Here is a 27,963-nt window from a genome sequence, read left to right as displayed (position 1 = left end):
GTACTGTGTGCTGCCACCCGAGGAATTTGCGGTCTAAATAGGCAAGGCCAACAAGGGGAGACAGAAGCATACAGGAAAAAACCCCAACCAGCTACCGAAAAAAATCCCCACGTGTTGATTTACAGGCTGTCTGTTTTTTGACAGTTCCAAAAGAGGGTACAGTTTTAAATACCTGTGTTGCTAGATAAAAACACTCTCCTCCCCCAGGCAGATTAACAAAAATTAACAGAAGTGCCGAGGTGTGTCTGCCACAGTACCTTAACACATTTCTCTGTGCTTCATTGTTCTCAGTCATTGTTCTCAGATCCTGGAGCACACAGATTGTGTAATACCTCTATTCTGGGACACCTAGGTTAGTTAGCACAGTTACTCTCAGCGGGGTGAAGGAGGAACTCTGCGGTAGCTTTAGCTGAAAGTGTTTTACTTCTTGTGGTTTGTGTCCTGACTTTCTGTAATCTTGAGAATTTGAGGACACATACATTTATCAGTCTGACAGTTTTGAAAATGCAAGTGTTCTAAATGTTAATAATGTATTTTTTAATGTGTGTGTTTGATCTGTAATTTATTTTGTACAATAGAAATATTTTTAGAGCACTTGCCATAAAAGCACCACCTCATTCTACTGACTATTGATAGGAGCTAGATGATAGCAGCATGTGCTTCCATGAAAAAAAACAACAAAAAACAAACCAAAAAACAACCAAAAAAAAGGAAAAAAGTAAACCTGCTATTACATTAATAGCATCTTGTGACAGAGTCATAAAGAGTTTGTGCATTGGCTCAGCACCTCTCTGCCTGGAGTATCAAGGCTTCTGGTTTCTCCTGTGCTCTGGCGGGGAAGCCGTGGAGAGACAGAAGAGCAATTCCAGATTCTGTGCTGTGAATGCTTTTCTTTCCCACCGGCTGCCTACATCCATGCGTGCAGAGCTTTTGATTAGATCTGCTGTTTTGCCTATGGCAATCTTCACTGCAAACGTCTTTCGTCTATACATCATTTGAGCATCTATACATGATAAGATTGCCAGCTTTTATTACAGTAAAAACAGGAGCTTTCTTCTCAATAAGCTTTGCTCCTTCCTCAGCTCTTCAACCACCCCTAGGGGAAGTGAAAAGGACAGGAAAACTTTGAAAAACCTTTCACCTCTTTGTTCTCCTTGGAAGAATGTGGGAAGGATTTTTGTAAAATCCAAGGTAGGCATTCATAAAAGAGGACTTGCCTGAGTGGCATAAAAGTGAGAAACTTGGTAAAGTAGGTACATGTAAATACACACAAATTACTTAAATGATAAACTCACATTTTTTCTCTTCAAGGAAAACGATATCCATATATTATTTAGCTTACATCTCACTTTCAGTCTTTGTTTCCCCTGTTACTTTTAACACCAGGGTCTTGGAGCATTACAATGCCTTTCAGCATTAAAAGTGTCCTTTTTCACAGTGAATAGATTTGTACTGCAACTAGGCAAGTTCTAGTATATTACATGAGAATGAATAAAGATATTAGCGTACAGAAAATGTAAAAAGAGAAAGGCGGTAGACATGAATAAGCAAATAAGTAACTTAATCCCATTTTCCTTTGATTGTACAAAGTACATTGAGGATCACATCACTAAAAAACCATGTCTGCTGAAAAAGAAGTGGGTATTTTATAAAAACAGATCACGCATCTGCTTGTCTCTGAGTACTTTAAATAGTCAATGTATGCAGTCACTTTACTTTTACTCTACAATTAGACTTTGGACTAGGACAGAAGTATATGTGATATGCATTTCCTTGAAAAATACTGCTGTATGTAGGAAATAGGCTCTTAGGCCAGGTAGTTCAGCTTCCTGTGAGTGCACAATTGTTCACTTCGGTTTACCATTGAGTGCTTTACCTGCTCAAGTTTCAAATGCTTTGTTTGGTGGGACTTCATAATTCACTTTCCATTTGAATATTATATACTAGACTGAATCATGTGGTTTCTGAGAAATTCGAATATTATATACTAGACTGAATCATGTGGTTTCTGAGAAATTCTCTGATACTTTGTCCAAATTTTGTTCCTCTTTAGTTTCATCCCATTACATTTAGCTGTACCCACTGCATGTTAGTATCCAAGAAATTCCTTTCCATTCTCTCTGCTCATCACTCTTCTATTTCTAGACAGTGGTTGTTTTGCCCCTAGATCGTGGTTTAACCTAACAGGCAGCTAAACACCAGACAGCCATTCACTCACTCCCCCTCTCCCAACAGGATGGGGGAGAGAATTTGAAAAACTAATTCAGATTCTTGGGTTTAAATAAAGAGTTAAATAGAACAGAAAAGGATGGGGAAATAATATTAATGTTAATAATAGAATTAGAATATACAGGTGATTCACAATGCAGTTGCTCAGTGCACTGACTGATGCCCAGCCAGTTCCTGAGCAGTGCCCTGCATCTCTCTTTCCACCCAGTTTATGTCCTGAGCATAACAACATATGGTTTGGAATGTCCTTTTGGCCACTTGGGGTCAGCTGTCCTGGCTGCAACCCATCCCAGTTTCTTGTGCACTCCACCCTAGTTGTTTGCTGGCAGGGCAGTGTGAGGAGTCCTTGACCACTGTTTAACAACAACTGAAACACCAGTGTGTTACCAACATGATTGTCCTAAATCCAAAACACAGGACTGCTCCAGGTATGGGTACGAAAATTAACTCTATCCCCGCTTATACCAGGATAACTTGTTACCTAGATCGATAAATTAAACCCCTTCCTTCCCTAATCAGTTTTGTTGTTCTTCTCTGAAGTCCTTTTCAGCATATCAGCATCCTTCTGTTACAGAGGTGTCTAGAAGTGGATGCAGTGTTCTGCAGAAATCTTCCCAGATGCATAGACAATAATTTTCCTCTTCTGACATTATTCTGTTGCATATGCAGCCCAAAATTGCATCGGTCTTTTAAAATGATATATCTCCTTGAGAACTCATATTCAATTTGTTGTTCACTGTCACACATAGATATCTTGCCGTGCAGATGCTTTCCAGGTTTTGCTTTCTCATGGACTCTTCATGTTTCTGATTATTTTTCCTCAGTATATCAGTCTACATTTTTCCACACTGAATCTCATTTTATTGCCTGTTACATTACATATCTAACCTTGTTAGTTTCCATTTATACTATTGCTATCCTCTCTGACATTTGCAAGCCTCCTGGTTTATTGTCATTTGTGAATTTCATTAATGTGCCATTTACCTCCTTTTCCAGATCATTAAATGAGATATTAAATAAGAACATACCAAAAACACCCCTGCAGCAAACCGGCTCAATACCTCACCTCCCATCATTACCTGCTGCTTCAACTCCTTCGACCACCTTTTCCATCCAGGTCACAGGACTCAGATTCAAGTCAATTTCAATTAGATTTTTCTGAGAGATTCATCTCAGTTTTAAAAGTGTTTATAGGATTTAGCTCCATGACCTTTTCTCCTTTTCCTTCATTGCACAGGTGGGACTGATTCTCCTTCCCTATGTTTCCATAGATAGCAATAATGAATTAGACAGTGATATGGAGGGGGAGGCATGAATGGCTGCCTCTGACTGATTAAACTAGAATGCAAAATTGTCTCTAGTCTTTGTATTTTGGTTTTTATTTATGTGCTTTAAAGTTGTCATAATATTCCTTTTGTTGTATCCTGACAGGTGATATGTAATTGCTTTTCTCACACTTAAGTTTGTAAAAAAACACTTGGATTTCCCTTATTTATTTACTTTGGTCATCTGTTAAACACTTTATTTTATGATAATGTGCTCCTCTTTTCTCTGCAGACTTAATGTAGCTTTGAACATCAGAAACTGGCTCTGTCTCTATTATGTAGATAAAATAAACTGCGTGAATCAGTTAATTTTTATTTTCATCATTTTTATGATGAAAGATCATACAGTACAGTGTTCTTAAAACTGCTTCTAAAGTAATTTTTCCCTCACCTCTCCTTCAAGCAGCGTGACTGAACACCCACTGGAGTGGGAAGAGAGTCACTTCAGTGAGCTTGGGGTCAGTTCCTTAAGCCTCCTGCACTCTCCTGGTGCTATGCAACACTGAGATAGAGAGGCTTCATGGCTACTTCTGAGATGTTTTCTGTGTGTACTGCAACTGGTGTGGTCTCCCTGGCAGCCATGGTCCCTGCCATGGTCCCTGCTGCCACAGGGCTGCTCTGTATTTCATTGAAGCAGCTGGCCAAAGCAGATGTGTGTTACCAACAAGTGATTTGGAGAAGGAGCTTTTTGCTGTTATTTAAGGATTGGTGTCAAAACTGTGCTGCCATAGTAATGTTCTAAAAGCTGCTGTGGTTCAGTAATGCCATTGTGAATTTATCGCTTACTGATTGCCTGTAAACAACATTTAATGGTCAGACAGGTTTTGGCAGCAAGGGTTGTGGAGAGGAGGGACGTGTAAGAGGCAAGAATAATGAGAAATCCTGTGAAAAATGTTTTCCCTCTTGTTTCTTTCCCTGGATCTGCTTTTTGTCTGATGAGTGATGGAGAAATTAGCCACAGAAAAGAATGCCTTACATAGAGACAAGGCACCCTAAAGGCACCCTCAGCATCTCCTGAGGTTTCTCCAAATTCCTGGTACCATCTTCTCAGCTTTCTCACTGCTGCAGCTTTTCCTTCCTTTTCTGTTCTTAGCCACTCTTTCTTGTCCCTTTGCTTTTATTGCTATCACCCTGCGGTGTCCTTAAATCAGAAGAAAGCCTTCTGCAACTGGCTTTTAGTAAAGGTAGCCTGTGATTCCAAAAATTGTATTTTGAATTAACAGAAGAGTAAATATGAGTCCACAGTTAGGGCCATAACTTGATAGAAAAACAAATTATACTTGGAAAAATTATTCTGGGACTGTCTGTGGAGTCAGGCATATCTAAATATTTTGGAGAAGATAATTCCTTGACTTGGAAGAGGCAAGATTTGGTTACTCCTGTTTGCTTTGGAGATGGTGAATTTTCTGACATGATCTCAGTCACCATCATTAATAGAAGAGGCAAATCAGTGACTTACCTTTTATCAATTGGTATCAAAAGATCCATAATAACACTGGACAAATACAGTTTTGAGAGAAGGAAGCTGTGAGGTCTGGTAACATATTTATAATGTGTGCTGATTTCTGGTTTTTTCTGTATGTGTAAGATCCTGGTCTGGTCTTAAAGAATGTACTTCTCACAGTTTCCCCATCTGGAAACCCAGATAACCATACTCTGTGTCTCTCTCCACGACTGTGGAAGACCTAGAGCTAGGCAGATTTTCTGACATGAAGCTGTGGAAATAAATAATACTGCCATTATTATTGTTGAATGCCTTTGAACACTGTCTATCTTTCATAATTCTGTCAGTGACATCTGATTTAACAGCTGCTGAGTGTCCACTGCTTGTGTTGAGTTCAGCTGGAACTGAGGGGTGAGCACTGATCTAATTCACAACCAGGCAGTGGAAAGGCATCCAAAATGCTTTTTCTGCTGTGCTGCTCCACAGACGTACATTATGCAGTCCAACATTTTTTTCTCCTCAGCTTTTTAAAAGCTAATAATTGTACAAGCTCTAAACAAAAATGTGGACTATAGTCCTTAAAATATTTGTTTTAAAGTTTTTTTTTTCATTAAACTAAACAAAAAAATATTTTGAGTGAGATGTGAAATAATATTAGAGTCCAATGGGAGGATAGCTTGAAGGAGGAAGGGGTGAAAGTGATAGCTTGGTCACTGACTGGTAAATCTGTACTAATCTTCAAAGGAAGATATAACTCAGGATTTTTCTTCTGTTTCTTTCCAAGCGAAGGCCATTGTGTTTCCATCCTTGGCTGTGTCAGCAGTGATAGCCCTTTTTTCCAGCATTGATTGTTGACTTCCCCTGACACCATATCACAACCCATTAGTGCTGAAAACTGACAAGCCCAGCTGCAACAGCAAAATGGCAAGTTTAAAAGAAAATATACAAGGGACAGGCACAGAATGCTATTAGTACGAAAAAGTAGTTGTTTTCTGTCTTACCTCTGTAAAGGTCAAGAATGCAAACATTTTTTCTCTTACTAACAACAACTTGTGTATATTTTGAACTAACAAAGCCATTCTCTCTCTCTGTCTCTTTTTGTGGAATTTTTTTTTCAATTCAAGCTGTAATGTGGGTTTTATAAAAGCAACCATCTTGAGGTGAGTGGAAAAGATTTCTTCCTTTAGGAAGCTCACAGGGAGCATTTTGCTTATACATATGCATGGAGTATGAGGGGTTTTGTATGGTGAGACATTTCAGAGAAATTAATGTCTTAGCAGTTTCTGGGTACTGAGATCCCATCATCAAGCATTTGTGTTGTCTGAAAATGGAATCTTTTTCCTTTTCCTTTTCTTTTTCTTTTTCTTTTCTTTTTCTTTTTCTTTTTCTTTTTCTTTTTCTTTTCTTTCTTTTTCTTTTCTTTTTCTTTTTCTTTTCTTTTTCTTTTTCTTTTTCTTTTTCTTTTTCTTTTTCTTTTTCTTTTTCTTTTTCTTTTCTTTTTCTTTTTCTTTTTCTTTTTCTTTTTTCTCTTCTTTCTTTCTTTCTCTCCTTCTTTCTTTCTTTCTTTTCTTTCTTTCTTTCTTTCTTTCTTTCTTCTTCTCTTTCTTTCTTTCTTTCTTTCTTTCTTTCTCTCTTTCTCATCTTCTCTTCTCTCTTTCTTTCTTTCTTTCTTTCTCTCTTTCTTTCTCTCTTTCTTTCTCTCTTTCTTTCTCTCTTTCCTCTCTTTCTCTCTTCTTCTTTCTTTCTTTCTTTCTTTCTTTCTTTCTTTTCTTTCTTCTTTCTTTCTTTCTTTCTTTCTTTCTTTCTTTCTCTCTTTCTCTCTTCTTCTCTCTTTCTCTCTTTCTCTCTTTCTTTCTCTCTTTCTTCTCTCTCTTTCTTTCTTTCTTTCTTTCTTTCTTTCTTTCTTCTTCTTTCTTTCTTTCTTTCTTTCTTTCTTTCTTTCTTTCTTTCTTTCTTTCTTTCTTTCTTTCTTTCTTTTCTTTCTTTCTTTCTTTCTTTCTTTCTTTCTTTCTTTCTTTCTTTCTTTCTTTCTTTCTTTCTTTCTTCTTTCTTTCTTTCTTTCTTTCTTTCTTTCTTCTTCTTTCCTTCTTCCTTCCTTCCTTTCCTTCCTTCCTTCCTTCCTTCCTTCCTTCCTTTCCTTCCTTCCTTCCTTCCTTCCTTCCTTCCTTCCTTCCTTCCTTCCTTCCTTCCTTCCTTCCTTCCTTCCTTCCTTCCTTCCTTCCTTCCTTCCTTCCTTCCTTCCTTCCTTCCTTCCTTCCTTCCTTCCTTCCTTCCTTCCTTCCTTCCTTCCTTCCTTCCTTCTTCCTTCCTTCCTTCCTTCCTTCCTTCCTTCCTTCCTTCCTTCCTTCCTTCCTTCCTTCCTTCCTTCCTTCCTTCCTTCCTTCCTTCCTTCCTTCCTTCCTTCCTTCCTTCCTTCCTCCTTCCTTCCTTCCTTCCTTCCTTCCTTCCTTCCTTCCTTCCTTCCTTCCTTCCTTCCTTCCTTCCTTCCTTCCTTCCTTCCTTCCTTCCTTCCTTCCTTTCTTTCCTCCTTTCTTTCCTCCTTTCTTTCCTCCTTTCTTTCCTCCTTTCTTTCCTTCTTTCTTTCCTTCTTTCCTTCTTTCTCCCTTTCCCTCTTTGTCGCTTTTTTTTCACTTTTCTTCTGGAGTTGTATGGTGGTGTCAGCACTCTGGACAATAGACTAACAGTAATGACAAATGTTCCTTTTGATTGTAGGGGTGATTTCCCAGGGGAAGAAAGCAACGGCCTTCATTGTCCCAATGCTGTGTACTTAGAGAGATAATGGGGCTTGAGCAAGGGCAGGTAACTCTTCAAAACCTTAGTGCCAAGGGTCCCCATTTGATATCAGTTGAAAGGCAGAGTGTACACTGCTTTGTCAAAGCCCAGGAGAGATTGGAACATAAGTAGAGCCCAACAGCTCTCTTGACACCCAAATTTGTTGCCAATTATTATGTAGCAGCAGCACCAAAGGAGCAACAGTGATGGAAAGATGGAAAACTGGTGACATACATTACAATTTTTTGTCTGTTGAGGAACAGCCTAGAGAGGTGTCAGTCTCAAGAGGAGGAGGCTCGGGGGACCTCATCACTCTCTACGACTCCCAGAAAGAAGGTTGTAGCCACATCAGGGCCAGTCTCTCCTGCCATGCCTACAGTGAGAGGACTGGAGGAAATCGCCTTAAACTGAGGCAGGGGAGATTCAGATTAGGTATTAGACAGTTTTTTTCACCATTAGGGTGCTCAGGGATTGGAATAGGTTGCCCAGGGACGCGGTAGAGTCACAATCCCTGGAAGTGTTCAAGAGGCATCTGGATCTGGTGCTGGATGATGTGGTTTAGGGATTGCAGTGGAAGTGCTGGGTACTTGGCTGGACTGGGAGATCTTGAAGGTCTCTTCCAAACTTGATCTTTCTATGATTCTATAAAAATAAAAGAAAGAAAAAGAAAACATGAAGACTGAAGGTCAAATTAAGTTAAAAAAATTGAAAATTTATTTGGAACCCTGTAGAGCAGTGAGGATACAAAAGAACTTGGGTTAACAAGGTAACGAATTAGTTTTTGAATAGGTGGGATTATTAAGCTTGGTTTTGCAAGTTGATAGCTATGGACACAAAGGACATTAATCCCAAGTAATCTGTTTAGACAATTCTGTTATCACAAACATGAGTTCTTTCAAACTTGTACCTATGGACATTCATGTGGCCGTGTCTGGTTGATCTTCCATTTTGATAGAATATTGCAAAGCAATGGTTTCTGCGCAAAGTGCTTGCAGGGAATAAACCCTACTCATCAAATAAAGGAAATGATACTCCATTTTATTGGTGGAAAGCTAAGTCTTACAAACCAAGTGACCTATCCAAGGTTATATTGTGCACCTCTGAAGATGACTGCTATGTGCTAAAATATGGATTTATAAGGCCCAGCCTATTCTGTTAGATTTCTGGGTGATTCTCTAAGCATCTATTAAAATGCCCCTGTACGATGTAGCTCAAAGTGAAATGTGTGCACAGAGAGTGACCACATCAGAACGTACAATTAGGGCAGTGTAGCTAAAACGGAGTTAGTTGATATCCTGCTTTCTCATCTTTCTCCTTTATTCAAGCCATGGGTTAGTTAGTCATAGGTCATGACAGAGGATGAGCTGAGCTTCATTCCCTCTTTTTTCGATGCTAGAGAACTAGTCTGCATTTGAGGCTTCTCTGTTTTTCTGTTCTCTTCTGCTTGCTTGGCCAATCCAAGAACTTCACGAAGCTCTCAGACACATTTATGAAATTCTGTTTTAATGCATTGGGATTTAGGTCTAGTTTATCTTCACATGTTAGCCACAGTTTTAATTGTGGATCAGATTTCAGAGGGATGCTCCCCAAAGTTTATTTTTATGTGTTGGGTCAGGTATGAAGTGTAATGCAGAATGCTCATATGCTGAATATGAAATTATAGTCATGAGGAAGCTTTATTATGGCAATCCTACTCTAGTAATTCATGGGCAGCCTTCTCCAAATAGCCAAAATTTTTGTAAATGCTCAAGTATCCAAAAATCTGACTTCCTCCTTATTTACATTGAAGCCAGGACAGCAGTAATAAATCAGGCTTCAAATGTCCTTGAAGTAGTTACCTCTCACAAAGAAAGTAAAAAGCATAACTTCAAGTAGTTAAAACAGGGGAAGACAGATGAAGGCATGATTACCCTAAGTTAATACTTGTCTGCTTAATGCACCTAGCTAATCCAGTTGTCTAGGTCTGAATACAGAGCCTGCTGCTAGTTTTCCCTACATGAAAAGCAAAGTTTACTTTATGACTTTGGACACAGATGACCTCATTTCTGAGATTTTATATTAATACTCAGTCATCCCTTGTCAACTTTACGAAGCAAATATGGGTCTAGTGGCAGAAAAGCATGCAAGGAAGTCTTCCCATCACTAGGGTTAGGCTGAAAGGCATTTCTCTGTGCTCTTCAAGGCTCTGTATTTTCACTGAAGTTGTTCATGTCTCAGTGAGTCAGTCCAAAAACAACATTTAGTGATATTTCATCTGTCTGATTAACCATTAGTTTAAACTGCTGTAAAGCTACCATGGTTAACTTTAATAAAAATAAGAGACAAAGCCTGACAAAATGGAGAAGAAATTAATGCTTATGTGTAAAGCAATGCTTGTAGAAGAGTATCTGTGTTATACATGGTGGTTGATTTTGGGTTGGTCTTGACTATAACTGTGCATGGCAGAGACCTGGTCACAGAGGCAGAGTTTAATGCATTTACAGGCAAACAGGTAAATGCAGGTGGAACTTGACTTGTGCAATGCTGGCTCCCTCATCTTCTGCACACCTCTGTGAAAAGCCTGCCATGCAATTTGCCAGCTGTCGATAACCCTGAACAGTCTCAGTCAGCTGTACTGCACTTTGACAGGTATCTAAAATCTCAGTTATCTGAGCTGCTCTGTTCTGTGCACTCCTTTTGTGCCTTCTGAGATGCCATGGGAGAGAGTAACAGTGCAGACTAAGTGATCCACACGGTTTCAGATATTGAAAGGAAACTGGATATCATGGAAGTTGTAGCTAGAAGTGTACTGTTTCTCTTTAATTGGTCCTCCCAGTGCTAAAATAGACACTAAATGAAAAAACAAAATATCTGTCTGTGAAAAGCATCTGGAACTTAGCTGTACTTAGTTTTTCTTAAGACTATTAACGAGGGATATCACTTTAAAGGGTGCTTTAAATCTCACTCTTTAGCTTTAATAAGAATTTTCAGAACTTCGTCAGGTAGCAGACACTTTAGTTGTAAGGCAAAACAATTTAAGATGATCATTTATTCAATTCAGTTTTAGCTCTCTCGACCTCCTTTCCCCCAACTGCAGAGTGGGTATCCCTCCCTCATTAAACATGTCTTGTAGTTTTTTTTCAGTGCTGTGTGGGCAGGTGAGCCATGTGGGACATGACTACCATTATGAGGGGGACAACACTTGGAGGGAAAAAAAAGTCTTTCTGTTCTTTTAAGGAATTTCCCTCCTCCAGAAATTACATGGAATAATGTTGGCAGCCAGAAGTGGTAGCATCAAGGAGGGAAACTAGATTCCTGGAAAATCTTGCAAAGCATTTAACATGCTAAATTCTTTGGACAATAGGTATCATCTCTCAGAATAAGCTGGACTCTGATTCAGGTACTGAATTTAATGAATGTTTTTTAAAATCAGCTCAGCATACTGAACTTTATTGGAAACCTGTCTCTTATTTTGGTGTGTGAGATTTGAGCTCTTTTGAGACTGTCTCAGAATAACCTGAAGGACTCTAAGACTTGACCTCTTCAGTCCCTTCATGGTTTTCGAGAATTTTGCTATGAAAAGTCTCCCTTGGAATTACCTTCTTTTCTGCTTATGATACAATTTTTTCCTCTTAATATCAGTGATGTATACAAACACGTAGCAGAGGTTATATGTGGAGGTATTTTGTCTCTGAAGGAGAAAGCCAGCTTACAGGTGTGAAGGGGTGAGCAGCACCAGCTGATGTGGGAGGGAGTGAAGTCATGTCCCATTTCTGTTCCCTTTGAGAAGAGCAGCCCTTCAGGGTGCTTGCACTTCCTCACTGAGTGTGCCGAGCTGGCAGGCAGTGACAGAATGGAAACACCTCAAGTGGCTTTTAAACAGTTATTTTGGTTGCAAGGAGTAGTCTGGTTGTGACAATTCAGAGCTCAGTAAATACAGCTGATTTATTTGGCAACCCAGCTCCTGTGTCTTGATGATACCCTAGAACATACTCATTGCCTACAGAGATCTAGGATTCTTGTCTCCATTGTCCTTTGAAGAACCAGGATTTGGCCACTTTTGTGCAAGACAGTTACTTCTGTAGTAGTGAGCTGTGAGATAGTTTTTTTATATCATGTTTGGGCAACTAAATAATTAGCCTGCTTTGGAAAATGCTGAGTCTACAACAGCTCCCAGTGAAGTGAAGAGAATTACAGACTACTCAGCAATCTGGAAAACGAGACCTATTACTTATTAAATATGGAGCTGAGAGGGGAATTTATGATGTTCATTTTTTAAAATTTGAAGCTGCATAAACTACAGCTTAAATTAAGACTCTATACATGCAAAGTTACTGAAGGTCTAGTAAATGACTAGTAATTTTTTCTATAAGTGATGATCAGTTGGTTACAATGTCCAACAAGTTTGGGGTTTATTTTAATATCTCCTAAATTTACTTCTAATATACGCATTTGTGTACTTTTAGTGTACCTTTGACCTCTGTAACCTCAAAGTGTTGTTCTTTTGTCAATTTAATATCTCCAGAATATTATGTGTGGTCATGATATATTTGTGGAAGGGATTCTTTGGTTGAAGTGTCTGCTGGCTTAAGTCAGCTGGGGCTGACTTCAACCCAGCACAAGAATCTCTGTTTTGGGACTCAGAGAATGGGGCACTGTAGTCTTGTGGGCAGCTTACCCAGGCAGGGAGTGGAAGCAGGTTCTCTGAATAGCCTTCCTTTGTCCACCATCATGAAATCAAAAAGCAAATCTTTTGAAAAACATCAGGCAGTAATTCCCCTGGGGCTTTCCTAAACTCATCCATCATGGGGAAAATCTAATTTTCCTTCTTTCTCTATTGTACTCCAAGAAGCCTTGTGACCAGTTAGGTCATTTTAGCTTTAAACATTAACTTCGATAAGACATTTTCAATTAGTAGAGTCTTTTCAAATATTAGACCATAATTTTAAACTCATGCCCTAGGAATAATGATGCGTTCTTTTAGTTAAATGTTAATGATTTTTGAGTGAAAAGTATTTTGTTTATGATACTACTGTTCAATAATAGTAATAACTAGTAGTAGTGTTGTAACAGATTTTTTTTTTAATGGTCTAGGAGGCTTCCACCAAAGAGTTTACTTGAAACTGTTTTACTCTGGTGAAGTTCACTTCCACCTGTATTTATATGTTAATAAAGTGTCAGGCCTTATGTTTTGGTTAGGCTATATTCCAGTTACACCCAACTATTAAAATGTCCATTTATTAATTCATTAATTTCATGACTCCTTCCAAAATGTTCTACAAAGATATTTTGCCAACCCTGTTTACATAAATTCCCCACTGTACTTTGCATTTTTATTATAGAGAATTGGTGTTTGAAATAGCTTGTAAATTGACAGGATACAAATTAGTGGAAAAGCAGACATTAAAGAATCAGTGATGTCTTTGGGTAAGCTTTGAAAAACATTCTATTTAGAGCCAATTGTATGACTGTATCATTTATTTTTCTGCTTTTCCCTTCCTACAGTTGTTATAACTAGGGAAACTTGCATGAAAATTGATTGTAGGTTTATTTCAATGTTTACCTATTTTGACTGTTAAATTTATATGTATCTGCTGTTTTAATACTTGTCTTACGACATCGCTGTTCGTGTCACAGAAGTGATGGTTTGTAGGACTGAATGCTTCTTGAGACAGTGAGTGATTATAAACCCCTCTTTTCTCTTGGGTCACCAGCTGTTGCTAGCTGATGGCTGTCATTCACCTGTGGAGTCAAAAGACATTGTGACATGGCCAGTGCTTTTGCCTGTGTGTCACCAAATGGACACTTCTGACAACTTCACTGCAGAAAACCAAGCATTCCTGATCACAGGAGACTATGTTCCCTTGTAATTTTTACTCAGAACACAGATTTAATTGGGAATGAGGGTTCCACTGGAGTTTTTGTGTTTTCTATATCGTAACTATTCTTTGTCTAAATAGTTACCTCTGCCTCTCTTAATTCAAATCCTAAACCTTCCAGGAAAATGAAACTTCTCTAGTCCAGTTTGAGAAGCATGGGAAACTATGGCTCCATGTCAAGGAATAAGCAGAGATTAATCACAAACATCTTTTTTGTGTATATGGGTTTATATGAATGAGAAGTGACAGAAACAGGACAGTGCAAGATGAAAAGATCTATCTAAATACAGCATATTTTCCAAAATGTTCCTGGAGTTATTGGAAGCTCCTTGAAAACACCACCTGTCTTTTCCAGTAGTAGATGGACCACAAGAGAGGCAGTCTTTGTGAAACCAACTTCCTCTAATATATTCAGAGAGTGGATCTGTTATATCTGTTGTATTGCTGGGCAGAACATGGAAAGACAGTGAGCACTCCTTTCACTTTTTTTTCCCCTTCATGCTCAGAATTGTCTCCCACACCTCAAATCTCCTGCTGAACATGACCTACCGGTCAGGTTGCAATCCCTCACTTCCAGCAAGCAGGAGGTGGCTGGGTTGCTCCTTTAGCAGCCCATGCTGGTTGTAGCACACCACTGCTCTCCCCGCAGGGCTTCTTGCACAGCGACTCAAACTGCTCTGGCCTCTCTCCGACGACTTGGTTTGTCATTTCTGTCAGTCTGTGGCACATACACACATGCACAGCAGCTGCCAGTGGCCTCAGGGGCCAGGGATCCTCTTTTCTTTGAGCTCAGTTCTGCTGCACACTGGCTGGCTACATTGCAGTAGGCTACATTGCTATTACCTGCAATAGGCTCTGACCTCCTTCTGAGCATCTTAAAATGCTGCGCCGTGGAGCGCCAATGGCACGCAGACATTTGCCCTGTTTGCTGATGTCCTTACCCTGCTTTCAAATTACCTCTTCAAAGTCCATTTGGTATCAGTGGCTTGGGTTTTTGTTCTTTTTTTGAATGGTGGTGGTTGTCTTTGATATCAGATTTTAATTTTTTTTACTGTGAAGGAAATAAAGATGCACTTGTCCGTTTTAGGTACATTTGAATAATCACTAAACATAAAATGAAAAAATCAGGGGTCTACTCTGCAAAGTAGTTTTCAATCCCCTGAAGAGTAACATGGCTCTTTCTGACTCCACACAGGCAGACAGGCCTAATTCAGCTGTCTGTTGCATGGTATGTTTAAGTGGTTTTGTAAAACAGTGTTCCCTAAATGTTGACAGTTTAATGGATTTCATTAGTGGCTGCCTACTGGCTGAGGGCTCCAACCTGCCCCCGCCAGGGTTAGCTCAGATGAGTTCAGACATGGCTGTGTGGAGGACCACCCTCATCCTGTCAGAGCTGCTCCAAGAGCTGCGTCTGGAGACCTGAAACAAGAGTAGGCGTCTTCTGTGCCTCCAAATCCACAGCACAGTGTGGGCTATGGCTGGTGGGTGCACGTAGTCATGTGTCCTTCTCACTAGGTGGAAAAGTCTCCAAAGATGTGTGGGTCTTTTCAGAGTCTCCTTCCAGACTGCCATGCAAGTGAACTGCTTCCGTTCACTGTCTTGGGGAATGGAGGAGTGTCTTTACTATGCCAAAACATGCTTGTGCTGCATCCCCCGTGCCCGTGAGACCTGTAGCTGCATACAACATCTGGGGGCCCTCCAAGTCAAATTTCCATTAGCCAATAATGTTCATGACTTTGTTCCAGTCATTGCTTGTGAAGTTGAATAACATAAGAAAGATAACTTCATCAAGGTAAGTAATAGCTGAATTGTCTCTCTCTCTCTCTACACTCTGTGAGGTCAGAGGAAGCTTGACTACTTTGTCTGGAGTGTGTGTTGGAGGAACACTTTGAAGGGGAAAGCATTAAAACTAACAATATGAAATCTTGGAATAGGCTATAATTTTATTCCTTTTTCTGAACAAAGCAAAGAAACATAGCCCATTTTAATGAAATGGTAATGGGCGACTGAGAGCCCATTTTAATCAAATCATTGCAAGTTAAGCTGTTCCCAAACTGAAGTGAAGAAGACACTCCAAAACTAGCAGAAGTAACTTTTTTCTGGCAATTAGCTGTAACAATTACAGATTGAAGGCAAGTCATATAGTTAAAAATTAATTCCATTATGTCTAATGATTTTCTCAGATTTCTTTATTTGGGGGTCAGGTCTGAAAACCCCTGTGTTTACTGTCTGTCCAAAGACAGTTTCTCCTCTGCCCATCCTGAGCAGAACTGTGTGAAGTACCTGTGTCTGGATTAGGCACTAGGGAAGAATGGATTAGGCACTAGGGAAGAATGGTGCAGACTACCTGTCTCTTTGGCATTATGAGCATCAGGACTGCAGCTCAGCTGTGTCTCATGATGTACAAGCAATTTCCCTCTCAGGTTTTAGGTCCAGTTCCCTTGCCCAGTCCAGTTGGATGGTCCTCACTCTTCTCAGGTGATTTAGGTCAAGTTAATTCTTGTGTCTCTGCTCCCATGTGAATGCTGTGCTCCAGAGTAGGGAAGAGAAGGCACCTGAGGGAGAGGCAGCCTCTCCACATGCAGCAAACTCTTTTCCTGGCAGCTTAATCTTTCCTGCAGCCTTCCTGGGCCTGCTGATGGTGCAGGTGAAGCAGTCGAAGAGGTGTTCATCCATTCTGTAGCCAAGCTGACTATAGAACTTTCTGGGAACCGCTTTACTATTACCTCCATATCTAATGCACTTTTTTTTTCTTTTTGTTCTCCAGTAGTAGATTTTTCAGCCATGGTTTCCTGTTGAAAGTAGGCATAAGCAGTGAGACATATAAGCAGGTCTTTCATACTCCAGTAGAGGTCAGATACCTACCTACAGTAAAGGAGCTAATTCATTACAGCATGATAGATTATAACAGCTTATTTGGAGCCCTATTATATAAATCACTTAAATGTGTATTTACATAACATTCCTATTAATTACCACAAAGACTGTAATGACTGTGAGCTGTTCTAGTTTATCTTGTAAATATGTATTTAGGCAATTCTGTTGCAGGTAATATTTAATCAATAGACCGTAACAGATCATTAATCATGCCAAACCTTTGTGTAAAAAGTGAAATTCTACTGGTGGAATGTAATGGATCCTCTGGAGTACCATATAACATATTACACTACTCATATGAAAACTCTACGGTGCCACCAATGATACATGTTACAAGCCTTAAGGTGACCTCCTGTATGATAGGTCTCTGCATTGACACATTGGCACATACTTTTCTTGAGGTAAAGAAGTAAAGAAGTTACTTGGCAGTGATTCTTTTGGACACTTGCAAGGAGCTGAAAAGACAAGCTCTGTGGGGATGCACCTACCATATGTTTTCTTGGCCAAAAAGTTACTGGGTAAAAACATCTATGTAAAGTGCTTATATGTGTGCCAGGTATCTGTTGTGTCTGAGCACCACACAAGAGCATTCTGCACCAGTGATGGCAGTGACTCTGGAAGGAAGAGAAACATTACTCTCATCCTTACTTTGGAAGTGGAGAAAATACAAAAAGACAGGCCATGCAGAACACTCAGGTCCCAGACATACTACAGAGGGGTCCCTGCACTATTGCCATCAAGCAGATGACCATCAATTTACTTGAATGCAGGCAGTAATGCTGCTGGTTTTTATGGAAACTTAAGACATTATTTCAGTGAAAACATGTGTATGTTCAGCAGCTAGTGTTTAAGTGGTAGTATTTTGGTGGTCTTCAGTAAACTCTTCCAAATACAGGTGCAAAAAATTGAGATCATCATCAGGGACCCATTTTTTAAAATACTTGATGCACACAGCAAATAGAAAAGAGAAAGTAAAAACCTAAAGCACTTTCAAGAGCGCCAGTAAAAGTCCTGAGGGTTTTGTTTCCTACATACAGTACAGAAGATAAGTCATGTCATCAAAAAGAAGAGAACTTGAGAACAAAATTTTGCTTACTTTACCTGTGCCAGCAGCCCAACTTGATTTTAAACAGACTGCTTGGGAGAGGGAGGTGAGCCGGATTTTCTGCAGGACTAAATTATCAAGTACTATAACTGCGCCACTGCGAATCCACATGATGCAGTGTGTGCATGCTTGCCAAGCTGTCCTGGGAAGCTGGCCTCGAGCTCTAGCTGAGGTCATAGCTAACAGCTAAGAGCCAGAGTGTGGTCATGTGAGTTGGTCACTGGCATCATGCGGGACTGCTGCACAGTTAAGGTGCACCACGTTGGTGCCCAGACTGGGAATTCTAGAAACTCTTTGTCCTATGCCATGAGCGTGCCATGAAGTTTGTGCTGAACAACAGGAGGATTCATGGCTGAAACAGTAAGAAAGTCTTAGCTCAGGGCCATAATGTATTGGCAAAGCTTTACAGGAAGTCTGTGCATTGCTGGCTCTGGCCAGCTCCACCGATCTCTTGTTTTCATAAGCATTAAATTCACTTAATTTTTTAAAAAGGCTTTTATTAATGGTTCCTTTGGAGGTTTTGCAATCTGTTGTCTAATGCAAGCTTTGATTAAGTTAAAAAAATTCTCTGCAATAACAGTTCTCTTGTGTATTAACTAATCAATATACGCTAATTGTTTGCCAAATATATTTCTTACAGAGAAATGGTTATGAAGTTAGGTGACTGCCAAAAAGGAACAAAAACCCCCCATCAAACAAACAAACCCCCCCACCTTCAAAACCCTTCTTTAATTCCTTAGCCAGTAGGTATTTGTATCTGTAAAAGATTAACCAGTTTTTTACTTTTGAAAATTAATATAGAAATTTTATTAGCTGGCATGAATATTCAATTCAAATATTTTTTTTACAGCTAAGTTATAAACCTGTAGAAAACATGGGAGGCCAACTCAACTCTGAGTATAGCAGTGAAGCTGAGTGCTGCTGTAATAAAGTAATCTATTAAAAGGTTATCTTTCATATAAGATTGCTTTCCCTAAGCATCTAAGCATATTAACGACATCCAAAATGCACTTGTAATTATACACACCTCAGAAAAGATTTTAAATTGCCTTCTTTGTCCACACTTATAAAAACATCTCAGTCACTCTGTGATCTTATATTACCTATGCACCTTAAACCTTGTAAAAGCAAAATGGAAGAAGCAATCACCCATCAGAGAATTGCTCATAGGTGAACTTTGGCCATCTCTAGTGGTATTAATTTTGCTCTTTGTGAACTGCACTTGACACCCTTGTAAGCTCTGGAGAATTCTTTCCATCTCAGACTGGCCTACATGACTATTTGCTACTAATTTGCACGTTGAAGATGATGCACTGGGAAAAAAATACAGTTAATTTAGTCTCTGAAGAACAGCTTTATGGCTAAATCCTGCAACTTTCTGGGGAAGACTGCTCTTTACCTTTTCAGTCAGTGCCAGTGAAATCAGCAGTGTGCTTGCATGACTGGGAATGGAAGGAGTAGATACAGCAGCAAGGCGGTAAACGTGCTGCCTTAACCACACCAACTTCATTCATGTTTGAACTCCAGCTGCCTTTTTCATGATTGCTGACCATACTAATGAACCTAAATGCCCTGCAACACTGTTGCTGTCATCTTTCCATATACTGCTGGAATATATTGTATATAACACAGTAAGAAACTTATATAACAGAGTCTATAAGCTATTTGCTTCTGGTGTGGTGTCTGGTTTCTGGACCAGACACCAAGACCAGCAAAACAGTTTCTGTCAGTCCCATACAGCAAAAGCACAATGGCTTGAACAATACTGAGATTTTCAGACAAAAAGGTGGTGGGAATACTGTTAAAGAGTTGCTATGCCTCTTTGTCTTGTTAGAGATCTGATCTTGCTTTCCTACTCAGACAAAAATACCTTTGATTTTAAGCCCTTGTAGAAATTCCTTTTGAAAATTTTCAGCTGACTCCACTTGGCAGCTAGGTTTATGAAGGAACATTTTTATCTGTCTCCAGTCTTCTGGGGCTACTGGTTATTTGGTGAAGAGCATTTGAGCTAATGGACCTCACTTCAATTTCCCTTAGGAATAAGATTCTTTCCTGAATAAGGACTGCAGGATCAGTTATTAGCTGTTCTGCTGAATAAACTGAATACCCATGGAGCTTTTTAGCTTCTCCTTTGTGAAACCCATGGCTTTTAGAAAGGTCTGTGATGGTTCTGGTGATTTTTATTGTGATAATACTCCTAAATGCTCAGGCACAGCTGAGAGCAGTACTAATATTCACCACATGCTACCTACAAAATTGCTATGGTGGAAGCATGGGGTCCTTGCCCTGAGCACTTCATAGTGTCAGGGTTTTCAAGATGATTCGTTGCAGAGTTCCACTTGCTGGATTTTATTTCTAAAATTGTCTTATTTCCAAATGTTAATTCTCACAATGGAATATCAGTTATAAATGCATGTGTTACTGGGGTGTTTTATAATACTTAAGAGGACTTCATAGCGTCTCCCCCAGCAATTTGATTAAACGAAAGTATTAGTTTCCTCCTCTGGAAGGGAGAAATCTGTGCAGTTTGGGTCTAGCTGTAGCAAACTGACAGAAAACTTATATAGAACTTAATGGAAAAATCTGGCAGATTTAAGAGGAAAATGTCATCGCCACCACACAACCCTCTGGGGTGATTCAAAACCAGATGAGAAAAGACTAGCATAATTTAATTCCTCTGTATTTTAGCAGCAATTTCTTAAAAGCTGAATATTGTCTTTTCTGTGAAATTTTTACCAGTATTGAGTCAAAGAGACCTATTTATAATACTTTTGGCTTTAACACTGCCCAGATCAAGGTTGGATGCAAGAGTGATGAAAGGTGAAAGGATATGGGGAATCTGTTGCAATGGTGTATTCCTCTGTTGTATCACAGACAGGAAGCATGATCATGCACAAAGCATTTCTGGAGTGGAAAACATGTCTCCTGAACTCTCCCCACTCCCGGGGGCTGGGTGGAAGAAATGCCTTTTCAACGTTAGGGGAGGTGGATGTGGTGAATTCTCTGGCATTAGTTTAGGTCAGGACTTGCTCTACTCAAGCCACACCTCTATGGTAGGTGAGACTGGATAAGATAGCCAAGGTGGTCCTTTTTTGGCCTTCATGGTACAGGAAAATCCTGCAAACCATTTGCATAGAAGAGTGTCAGCAGGTATGCTTTCTCTTCTTAAGGCATTGTGAAAATTGTATAAAATCCTATGCCAACTTACAAATGATGAAAGTATTAGGCCCCTCTTCTACTGTGCTGATACAATGGAGGAATTAATTTAAAAAAGTAATTCTGGTAAGTAAGCTGAAAGAGCACTAGAAAGTTTCTGCTATTTCAGACGGCTCAGGAAAGTCACTAATTGCTCTAAACTGACTTCACTGAAGTGCAGAGCAAGGATACAGATAACACAAAAATGTATTAGTTGCTTTTGTTGCAATATAAAAGACTGCAGCAAGGGATTAGTTTTTTTCTGTTCAGCAAAGGAAGGGACTGTGTTTCTCACACACTCCTCTTCTTTTGCTGTAGTTCAAAAATCTCAAGATACAACAATTTGGCAGTGTCAGCAGTGTAGTTTGACATCACACGGAGTGGCACAGCGCTGCCCCACGGAATGGTGTCCCAGCGCCCTTTCAAGGCTGCCGCTTGCGAGCACGATGTACGCTGGGAACATTTTATGGGAACGTTCAGGCAAACAAACACAGATGGCTGCAATTGCCCTCCCCCCTCCCCTTCCCCGGTGGGTAATCGGCGCTAGTATTGAGTTACACGGTTATTGGGGGTAATACTGTATTATCAGGTCAGGCAAGTTCTCTCCGTGAAGGTTCACCTGGTAAGTGCTGCGTGGTGATAGATGAGTTTTGTGTTACTTCACATTGCTTGGGACTGGCGCCAACCAAATCACCTCCTGACTTGTGTACCAGGTAGTCAGTCACACCCAGGTTATCTAAAGCTGTGCTTGCCCGGGCCAGTCTTCTATGAAAACAGCTGGGAATCATGCCATATCAGCCGTGTTCCCGCGAAGCGGCAGATGAAAGCGGCCAGGGAGGTTCAGCCGCGCTTTGCGTACGCGAGGGCACTTCTGGCACTAGCAGGGAAAAAAGAGCGAGGGCCGAGGGGAGGCTGCGAGACGAGCGGACGAGCCTGCAGAGCAGCCGCGGTCACAGCACGGCGCTTGCCTTTCAGCTGGGCCAGGGGAGGAATGTGGGATGGTTCCCACAGCATCTCCCGGCTTCGGAAACCTCTCCCCTTCCAGCACCGCGCTGGCTCCGAGGGTACGGTCGGATGTTTGCTTGAGAAACAGCTGTGGTGGTTTAACAAGTTACTGCTTGATCAGCTATTTGTTCCCGCTCCCCTCTGCTGAGGTGCAGTAACCGAATCCGTGGGCTCCTTCAGGCTGCTGCAGGGTGGAGGGAAACAGGCTTTGCTTCAAGTGTTTGCAGGTACGGGCAGCTGCCGCGTCTGAGTCGTGGGGGCAGAGATAAAGAGTTAAGGGGCAGCAACTTTTTAAGCAGAGACAGCTGTCTCCTAAACGAATGTCTGACTGTGCCATAAAAGACACTCAACACCATTAAACACTGGGCTGTCAGCAGTAATTACAGAATGTGTTCACACTGTTTAAAAAAGCAAAAACTACAGAGAGGAAGAGAAGTGACATGAAAATTCAAATGTGAAGAAACTAAATAACTGCACTTGGAAAAATAAAGTGTTGCTTATGCGACTAGAGAGTGTTGTTTCAAAAAACCACAACTTCAGAGCAAATTTTGCCAGTGAATCTTTCATGTAGGAAGTGGGAGTGATGAAGAGAAAAAATGTTTGGCCCTTTTGCAGTTTGCCCCTTTCTTTATCTCTCTTGGTAGGCAAGGTGGGCAATCTCTACTGCAGTTTTGTAATGCTGATAGTTTAATGTACATGAATGTAAGTATAGCCTCACCTGTCCACTTCAGTGCACACATTAGAAATTGCAAGGTACATATGAACAGTGGAAGCTAAAGAGTCTGAAGTCCAACAGTGTATCGTCTAGTCAATGAGGGAACACCTGCTATAGAGGAGTCACACTTTACATGTGTTTTTTATACCTATGGCCGTCCCAAATAATGTCTCCAAGGGCTCCCGGTCAGAATAAATGTGGGTTCTCGAGTGGTTTGCGGTAGGTGTTTGCTTTCACTGCAAAGTCAGCTCTGAGTTTCTTCATCCTTGTCATTTTGCCCTGACTGTAACTGCATCAATGGGAAGGTGTGATTGTAAGGCATTTGCAGTGGACACAGGAGGGGGTGTAGTGCTGTAAATGTATACCATTTAAATGATTAGGTTTAAAACTGCTTCTGTCTCTCCAAAAACAGTTCTAGTGCTCTACAGCATTCTAGTTCAGATAATAACAAAAAAAAATCCCCACATTCTCAAATGTGTGCAAAATATTGTGGAAGAGCTGTTCATATCCTTTGGTTTTCTTGCATAAGAAGAAGCGCTTGGAAACACTTCTTGAGCATGGAATTCTTGTATTTCTGTCAAACTTTCGCAGAGCCATTTGGAATCGTCTGTGGCTGTGCATCTTGCCCAGCACCCTGGTGTTGGCACCTCTGTCAGTGGCTGACACGTTCCAGCTGGTTTTTAACACATTCACATGCTCTTCAAGCAGACAACAGATACTCACTTCGGCTGCACTGTGCCAGGTGCCAGCACCAGGTATCCACTCTCTCTGTACAGAACACACCTGGAGCAGAGCAGCCATGCATTGGCAGGACTGACAGTGCAAGCTGTTACAAATGCTTCTGGCATTAAACCCTATGTGGGTACCCGCCTATGCCTGCCAGTGCCCTGCAGCCTCACATCGTATCTTGCAAATAGTGTGCAGACTCTCTGAAGACTCTCTCAGAAGGACTCTTGGCTTCCCCTTTTGTAGCAGCAAGGATTTGGGAACAATTTCTTACTGCTCTTTGGAGCAGGATATCTTCACTGGGCAATATCACTGACGGCCTTAAGCAAATAGTATAGAAAGTGGTAAATTAGTTCATTAACCCATTTACAAAATTAATACATTACACAGGGAGCTGAACAAAACTTGGCAGCTCTGCCTATATCCCCTTTGCACCTGAGGAACTGCTGAGTGACAAAGTAAGCAACCTTCACTCTGCCCTTAGTGGGATACAATAGCCATGGCCCTCACCAGAATCTGCAGCACAAGCCTTGCTTTGTTAGTTAGCACTTGTGAATTTTTGTGCATTGGATGTCTAGCTGCAGGGAGATTTTACTTTATGGAACTGGAGCATCATGTAAAAGTAGGTTGATCTTCCTGACCCAATAACACAGGTCCTGGAAGCGAGGGTTATGTAGGGTCAGTCCTTCTGGTAGTTCAAGCCAGAAGAGAGCGGTACAAAAAGTAAAATCTGTTATTAATTCTCAAGATTTTCATCTGCTTTCTTCTGTGTTAATGCATCATAGGAAACTCCACGTTTCACAAACACCATCATAATTTTCTTGTGCAGGGTGGCTGGTTAAAATGTGGACCTGGAAAAACACAATACCCTTTTAGAGCTTGGTAGGCTCCCCTGCTAGCACTGACGGTAAAGGATGTGGCTGACTGCTGACTTCAGCGAGAGGTAGGGCTGTTGGAACAGTTTTCCCTGGCTGTGCTTTAGTCATATGCATTTCCACACGCGGCAGGGTTAAAAGATTCATTGCCCTTCCTGACTCTGCTTCACCCCAGTGTTTGAGAGCAGTGGTGGGGGGCAGCGAGGGAAAAAGGAAGACATTAATACACATCGAGAAGCTGAAACCAAAAGGCCAGCCCGTGCTGCATGTTCCCACTTCTCGGCAACTGTGAGTCACACGCGTTAAACACATTTGTGCGCCGGTTGTGTGAGTTGTCCCTAGAATGCTTCAAACTTTTTATAGCTGCTCCCACTTGCTGCAGTGTCACCTGCTGGTGAGATCAAAGCACTCAATAGCACGCTCCCCCGCTCCGTGCTCAACAAAGTCACCGGAGCCCTTGAAAACTCCTACAGATGTTTCCTCTCTGAAGACAAAAGGATATTTTTCTCCCCTCCCTTCCTCCTTCACACCAAAGAACAAATCCTATGCCTGGCTGAGTTTGTACCACCTCAGATTAATTGGCACTAATGCAAATGTTCGTGGCTGTGTGTGGGATGTTGCTGAGAGCATAATGGTTGTCGTATTTGCTTGCATGTGGTTACTCCACTTCAGCTGTGTAATTCATTGCTTTATAAAGTGCCTCACAATGCGCTACAGCACAGGAAGCTAATCATATGCCGTGGCAGACAATACAGCAGAGATTCAGAGTTACTGCAGGTCTCTTAAGGCCCGTGCCCTGAAGTCCCCAGTCCTTTTTCATCAAAAGTCCCCCTCGAGTGAGTGTCTATTTTGCCACCTGGAACAAACTCTTAGAACTGCCAGAATGTCTGGAGCTTTTCTGCTGGCTCTTCGTGGGATTCCCTTTCATTCCTTTTTAGTCTAATTCCTCTTCCTTCACTCCCACCCTGAGTTTCTCTCCCTCTTTTTAGGCATCTTATTGGCAGGGTACTCCAGGCATAGCAGTATGAAGGTTGTACAAGAGTTTCCAATCTAAGGGGGTTATTTTGAGTTGCTTATGTTTTTGGCTGCAATTTTAAGCATTTGATATCAAGCCTAGAAGCAATTTTTTAATTGGAAAGTGTAATCTGAGATAGGTACAAGAACAAAGATCTCTTAAAAAACAATACTTCCAACTGTGTAATTTTAACAGTTCTCATAGATGTGGGGATGGATTCGTGTTTGGTTCTGCAGTATCTTTTGCCTCTTCTTGTGCCCTTGGGAGTTACTGCCTGGTAGTCACAGGGCGGTATTTTGTGAATGCAGACTCTGCTCTCTGGGTACCAAGCTATGCTGCTGCCAAGTTCTCATCTCTAGCTTCCTCTAGAGAGGAAACCTCTCTCTCTCTTTGAGCAATAAAGCATGGATGAAGAAAGGTGAGCTCCTCTGCTAGACAGGGACAATCAAAAAGCCAGCACAGAAGGAAGCAGTGAATTTGCCCAGTTGGTTGCACAAGTTTTCGCCTTGGTCTAGATTACTGGCCTAGTAGAAACTGAACCATGTAGAAGTTCATAATTTAATTTGTTTTCTAAAAATGCACAAAATTCTATTAGAAACCCTACATGACAAGACTATCAAATTGCAGACACTCAAAGACTAAGGAAATGACAAAATTGAGCTTGCCTACCCAGCCTTAATTCTGTTTCCTCGCTTGTATAGTTACAATAAAGTTTAATTAGATTGTCGCATATTATTTTGGGGAGCTGCTGGAGCTGGTCTCCCGCCTCATTCATTTTGCATGCTAATGCAGTGCAAGGCAGTTTTTCTTGAAACACTGAGGGCCGGAGTTTCTCACTTACTGCAGGGGCTGTATGATGTGTCATAAATAAGATTGGTGTTCATAGGAGGCAGGAGCTGTGAATGCAGAATGATAATGAAGAGTTTGGATAGTGACAGAGTAACCACTTACTCCTTCACTCTGCCAGCCACCCACTTCTCTTCCAGTCCCTCCAGTCCACAACTGAGGACACCAAACTAATACTCCCATACTGGCCACCTCCCCAGCAAACTTATATATTCCCATGCTCCAGTTTCCTGGGAACCATTCAGGAGAAAATGTCAGGATATTATCTGCCCTAATTCAGAGACCAATCCTGAGGGACATAGTGACCCTCTTACATGTCCTGTGGTAAATTACTGCTGTGGGAATGACAATGGCTTCACTGGGTCTTTTGCCTTAAAAATTAGAATCTTGCTTGTGTGGTTATTCATAGAGAAGTGTCTTCATAGACAAACACTCTAAGGACTCTAAGTTCACTCTAAACACTCTAAGTTCTCTTTTCATTCTTAGGCAGTTATAAATGTGAAAATCAGTTTCATGCAATAGAGTTAATTCATATTCAGGCAGTCATTACTGTTCCCAACAAATGAAAGGTTTGTGACCATTTATTTGAGGGGTCAGCTATCTGTCTTCCCTGTTTGTATTTAAGGGTGACCATTCCACTCCTGATAAAGAATGTGTATTTCCCCCCAGATGTATTTTTCTGTTTATTTCTGATTGATTTTTAGTGCCAGAGTGAGTTTTCCTTTTAGCTACAAATGCTACTCTTTGAAATTGAAGTGCATGACAGTAGAACTTAAGTGTAATAACAAAAGCCAGTCTGCTCCTGGAATTTCACTTGCCTCTTTCCCATGTTCTTCTGCAACTGTAGCAAAATGCTGAATAGCTTTAGTATTTCATCTTCAGAAAGCTAGGAAATATAGTCAAGGACACTGAGCCACACTGAAATGAGAAAGGGCTCCCAGAGCACTGAGAAATATTCCAGTTCTTTTAGGTTCAACCAGCCCTTTTGTGTTTGTTGCTTCAACTTATGTAAATTATTAGAGTTCAAGTAGATTTAATATTTATCATCCAAGACAGGAAGGGTCAGCTCTCCTTTCTTCTACATTCCCTCTACTGGAGAAATGTAATTTCAGTAAAATGTCAGCATTTGTGATTTAAATACATTTCAGGAAGAAGACTTGCAAATTGTTATTTCTTCCATCCCTCCCCCAAAAGCGTCTTTAATTTTTTCTCTCTAAAATAGTAGGATCTAAGGAGTAAAGCAAAATGACTACTGTTGCTCCATAACAAGGCTTAAAATCTGTTTCCTTTTTTAAAGCTCTTAAGGTTCTTCAGAGTCTTTGGACAAATTGCTGTATTAAGTACATCACATTAGTGATGGTGACCTGTGAGTGTCCAGCAGGATCCCTCCATGAGATCTCCTTTTTAAGATGAGATCTCTAGATTAAATCATTTACTTGTTCATTATTATTTGGAGATGTCACTGTTTGCACTGAAAGGATGTGTACACCCCATTGTGCCACACATTGAGCATCATGAATTCCTATGATCTCTCCTTATTTCAGGAATAAATAAGAACAATTAGGAACTTGTAAAGCTAGATATGATGTCAATATAAGAGCCAATCTTAACCCTTGACTTGATTTGCTTCCAGAAAACCAAATCTTGGACTGTTTTGGGACATTATGGGTTGTCATGCTGACATTTTCTGGTAGCAACATCAGTTCCTACAGAATGAAGACTTTTATTAGAGAACTATCCCATGCAGTTACAAATATTGCAGTCTTCATGGAGCAGGTGCAGCACTACTCTATCAGTTGTCAATTAATGTTTTGAAAAGCAATTCCACCCATTTTCCAGGCCTCATCTCTTTGGAATCATCAGATACTTGATTTCTTTTAGCTCCATTTATCAGGTTTTAGAATATGTAGCGTTTTCTGGATATCCATGCATCCATCCAGACATTCTAATGACATCCTTTGGCTGCTCTCACATGC

General features: G+C 40.6%; 1 protein-coding gene across 27 annotated transcripts in view; it reads left to right on the top strand.

The window, feature by feature from the left end:
- The window catches only part of LOC134546893 (uncharacterized), a 249,245-nt gene that overhangs the window by 4,292 nt on the left and 216,990 nt on the right, over positions 1-27,963 (top strand). For 8 of the 27 annotated variants that reach the window (XR_010079296.1, XM_063390175.1, XM_063390174.1 and 5 more), the window contains exon 1: positions 21,550-21,869. The exons of 16 other annotated variants lie outside the window; for them this stretch is intronic. Coding sequence is in view for 7 of the 11 variants with exons in the window: in XM_063390175.1 (XP_063246245.1) it covers positions 21,592-21,869 (278 nt within the window). In the remaining 4 variants the exon portion in view is untranslated. Of the gene's footprint in view, positions 1-21,549; positions 22,038-24,266; positions 24,415-27,963 lie in introns of those variants that run through there. 3 more of the 27 variants (XR_010079285.1, XR_010079282.1, XR_010079292.1) reach the window with 2 other exon arrangements.

The sequence above is a fragment of the Prinia subflava genome, chromosome 2, assembly GCF_021018805.1.
Source record: "Prinia subflava isolate CZ2003 ecotype Zambia chromosome 2, Cam_Psub_1.2, whole genome shotgun sequence".
Lineage (NCBI taxonomy): Eukaryota > Metazoa > Chordata > Aves > Passeriformes > Cisticolidae > Prinia > Prinia subflava.
Note: the sequence above shows the minus strand (reverse complement) of the source record. Positions and strands in the feature narration are given on the sequence as shown.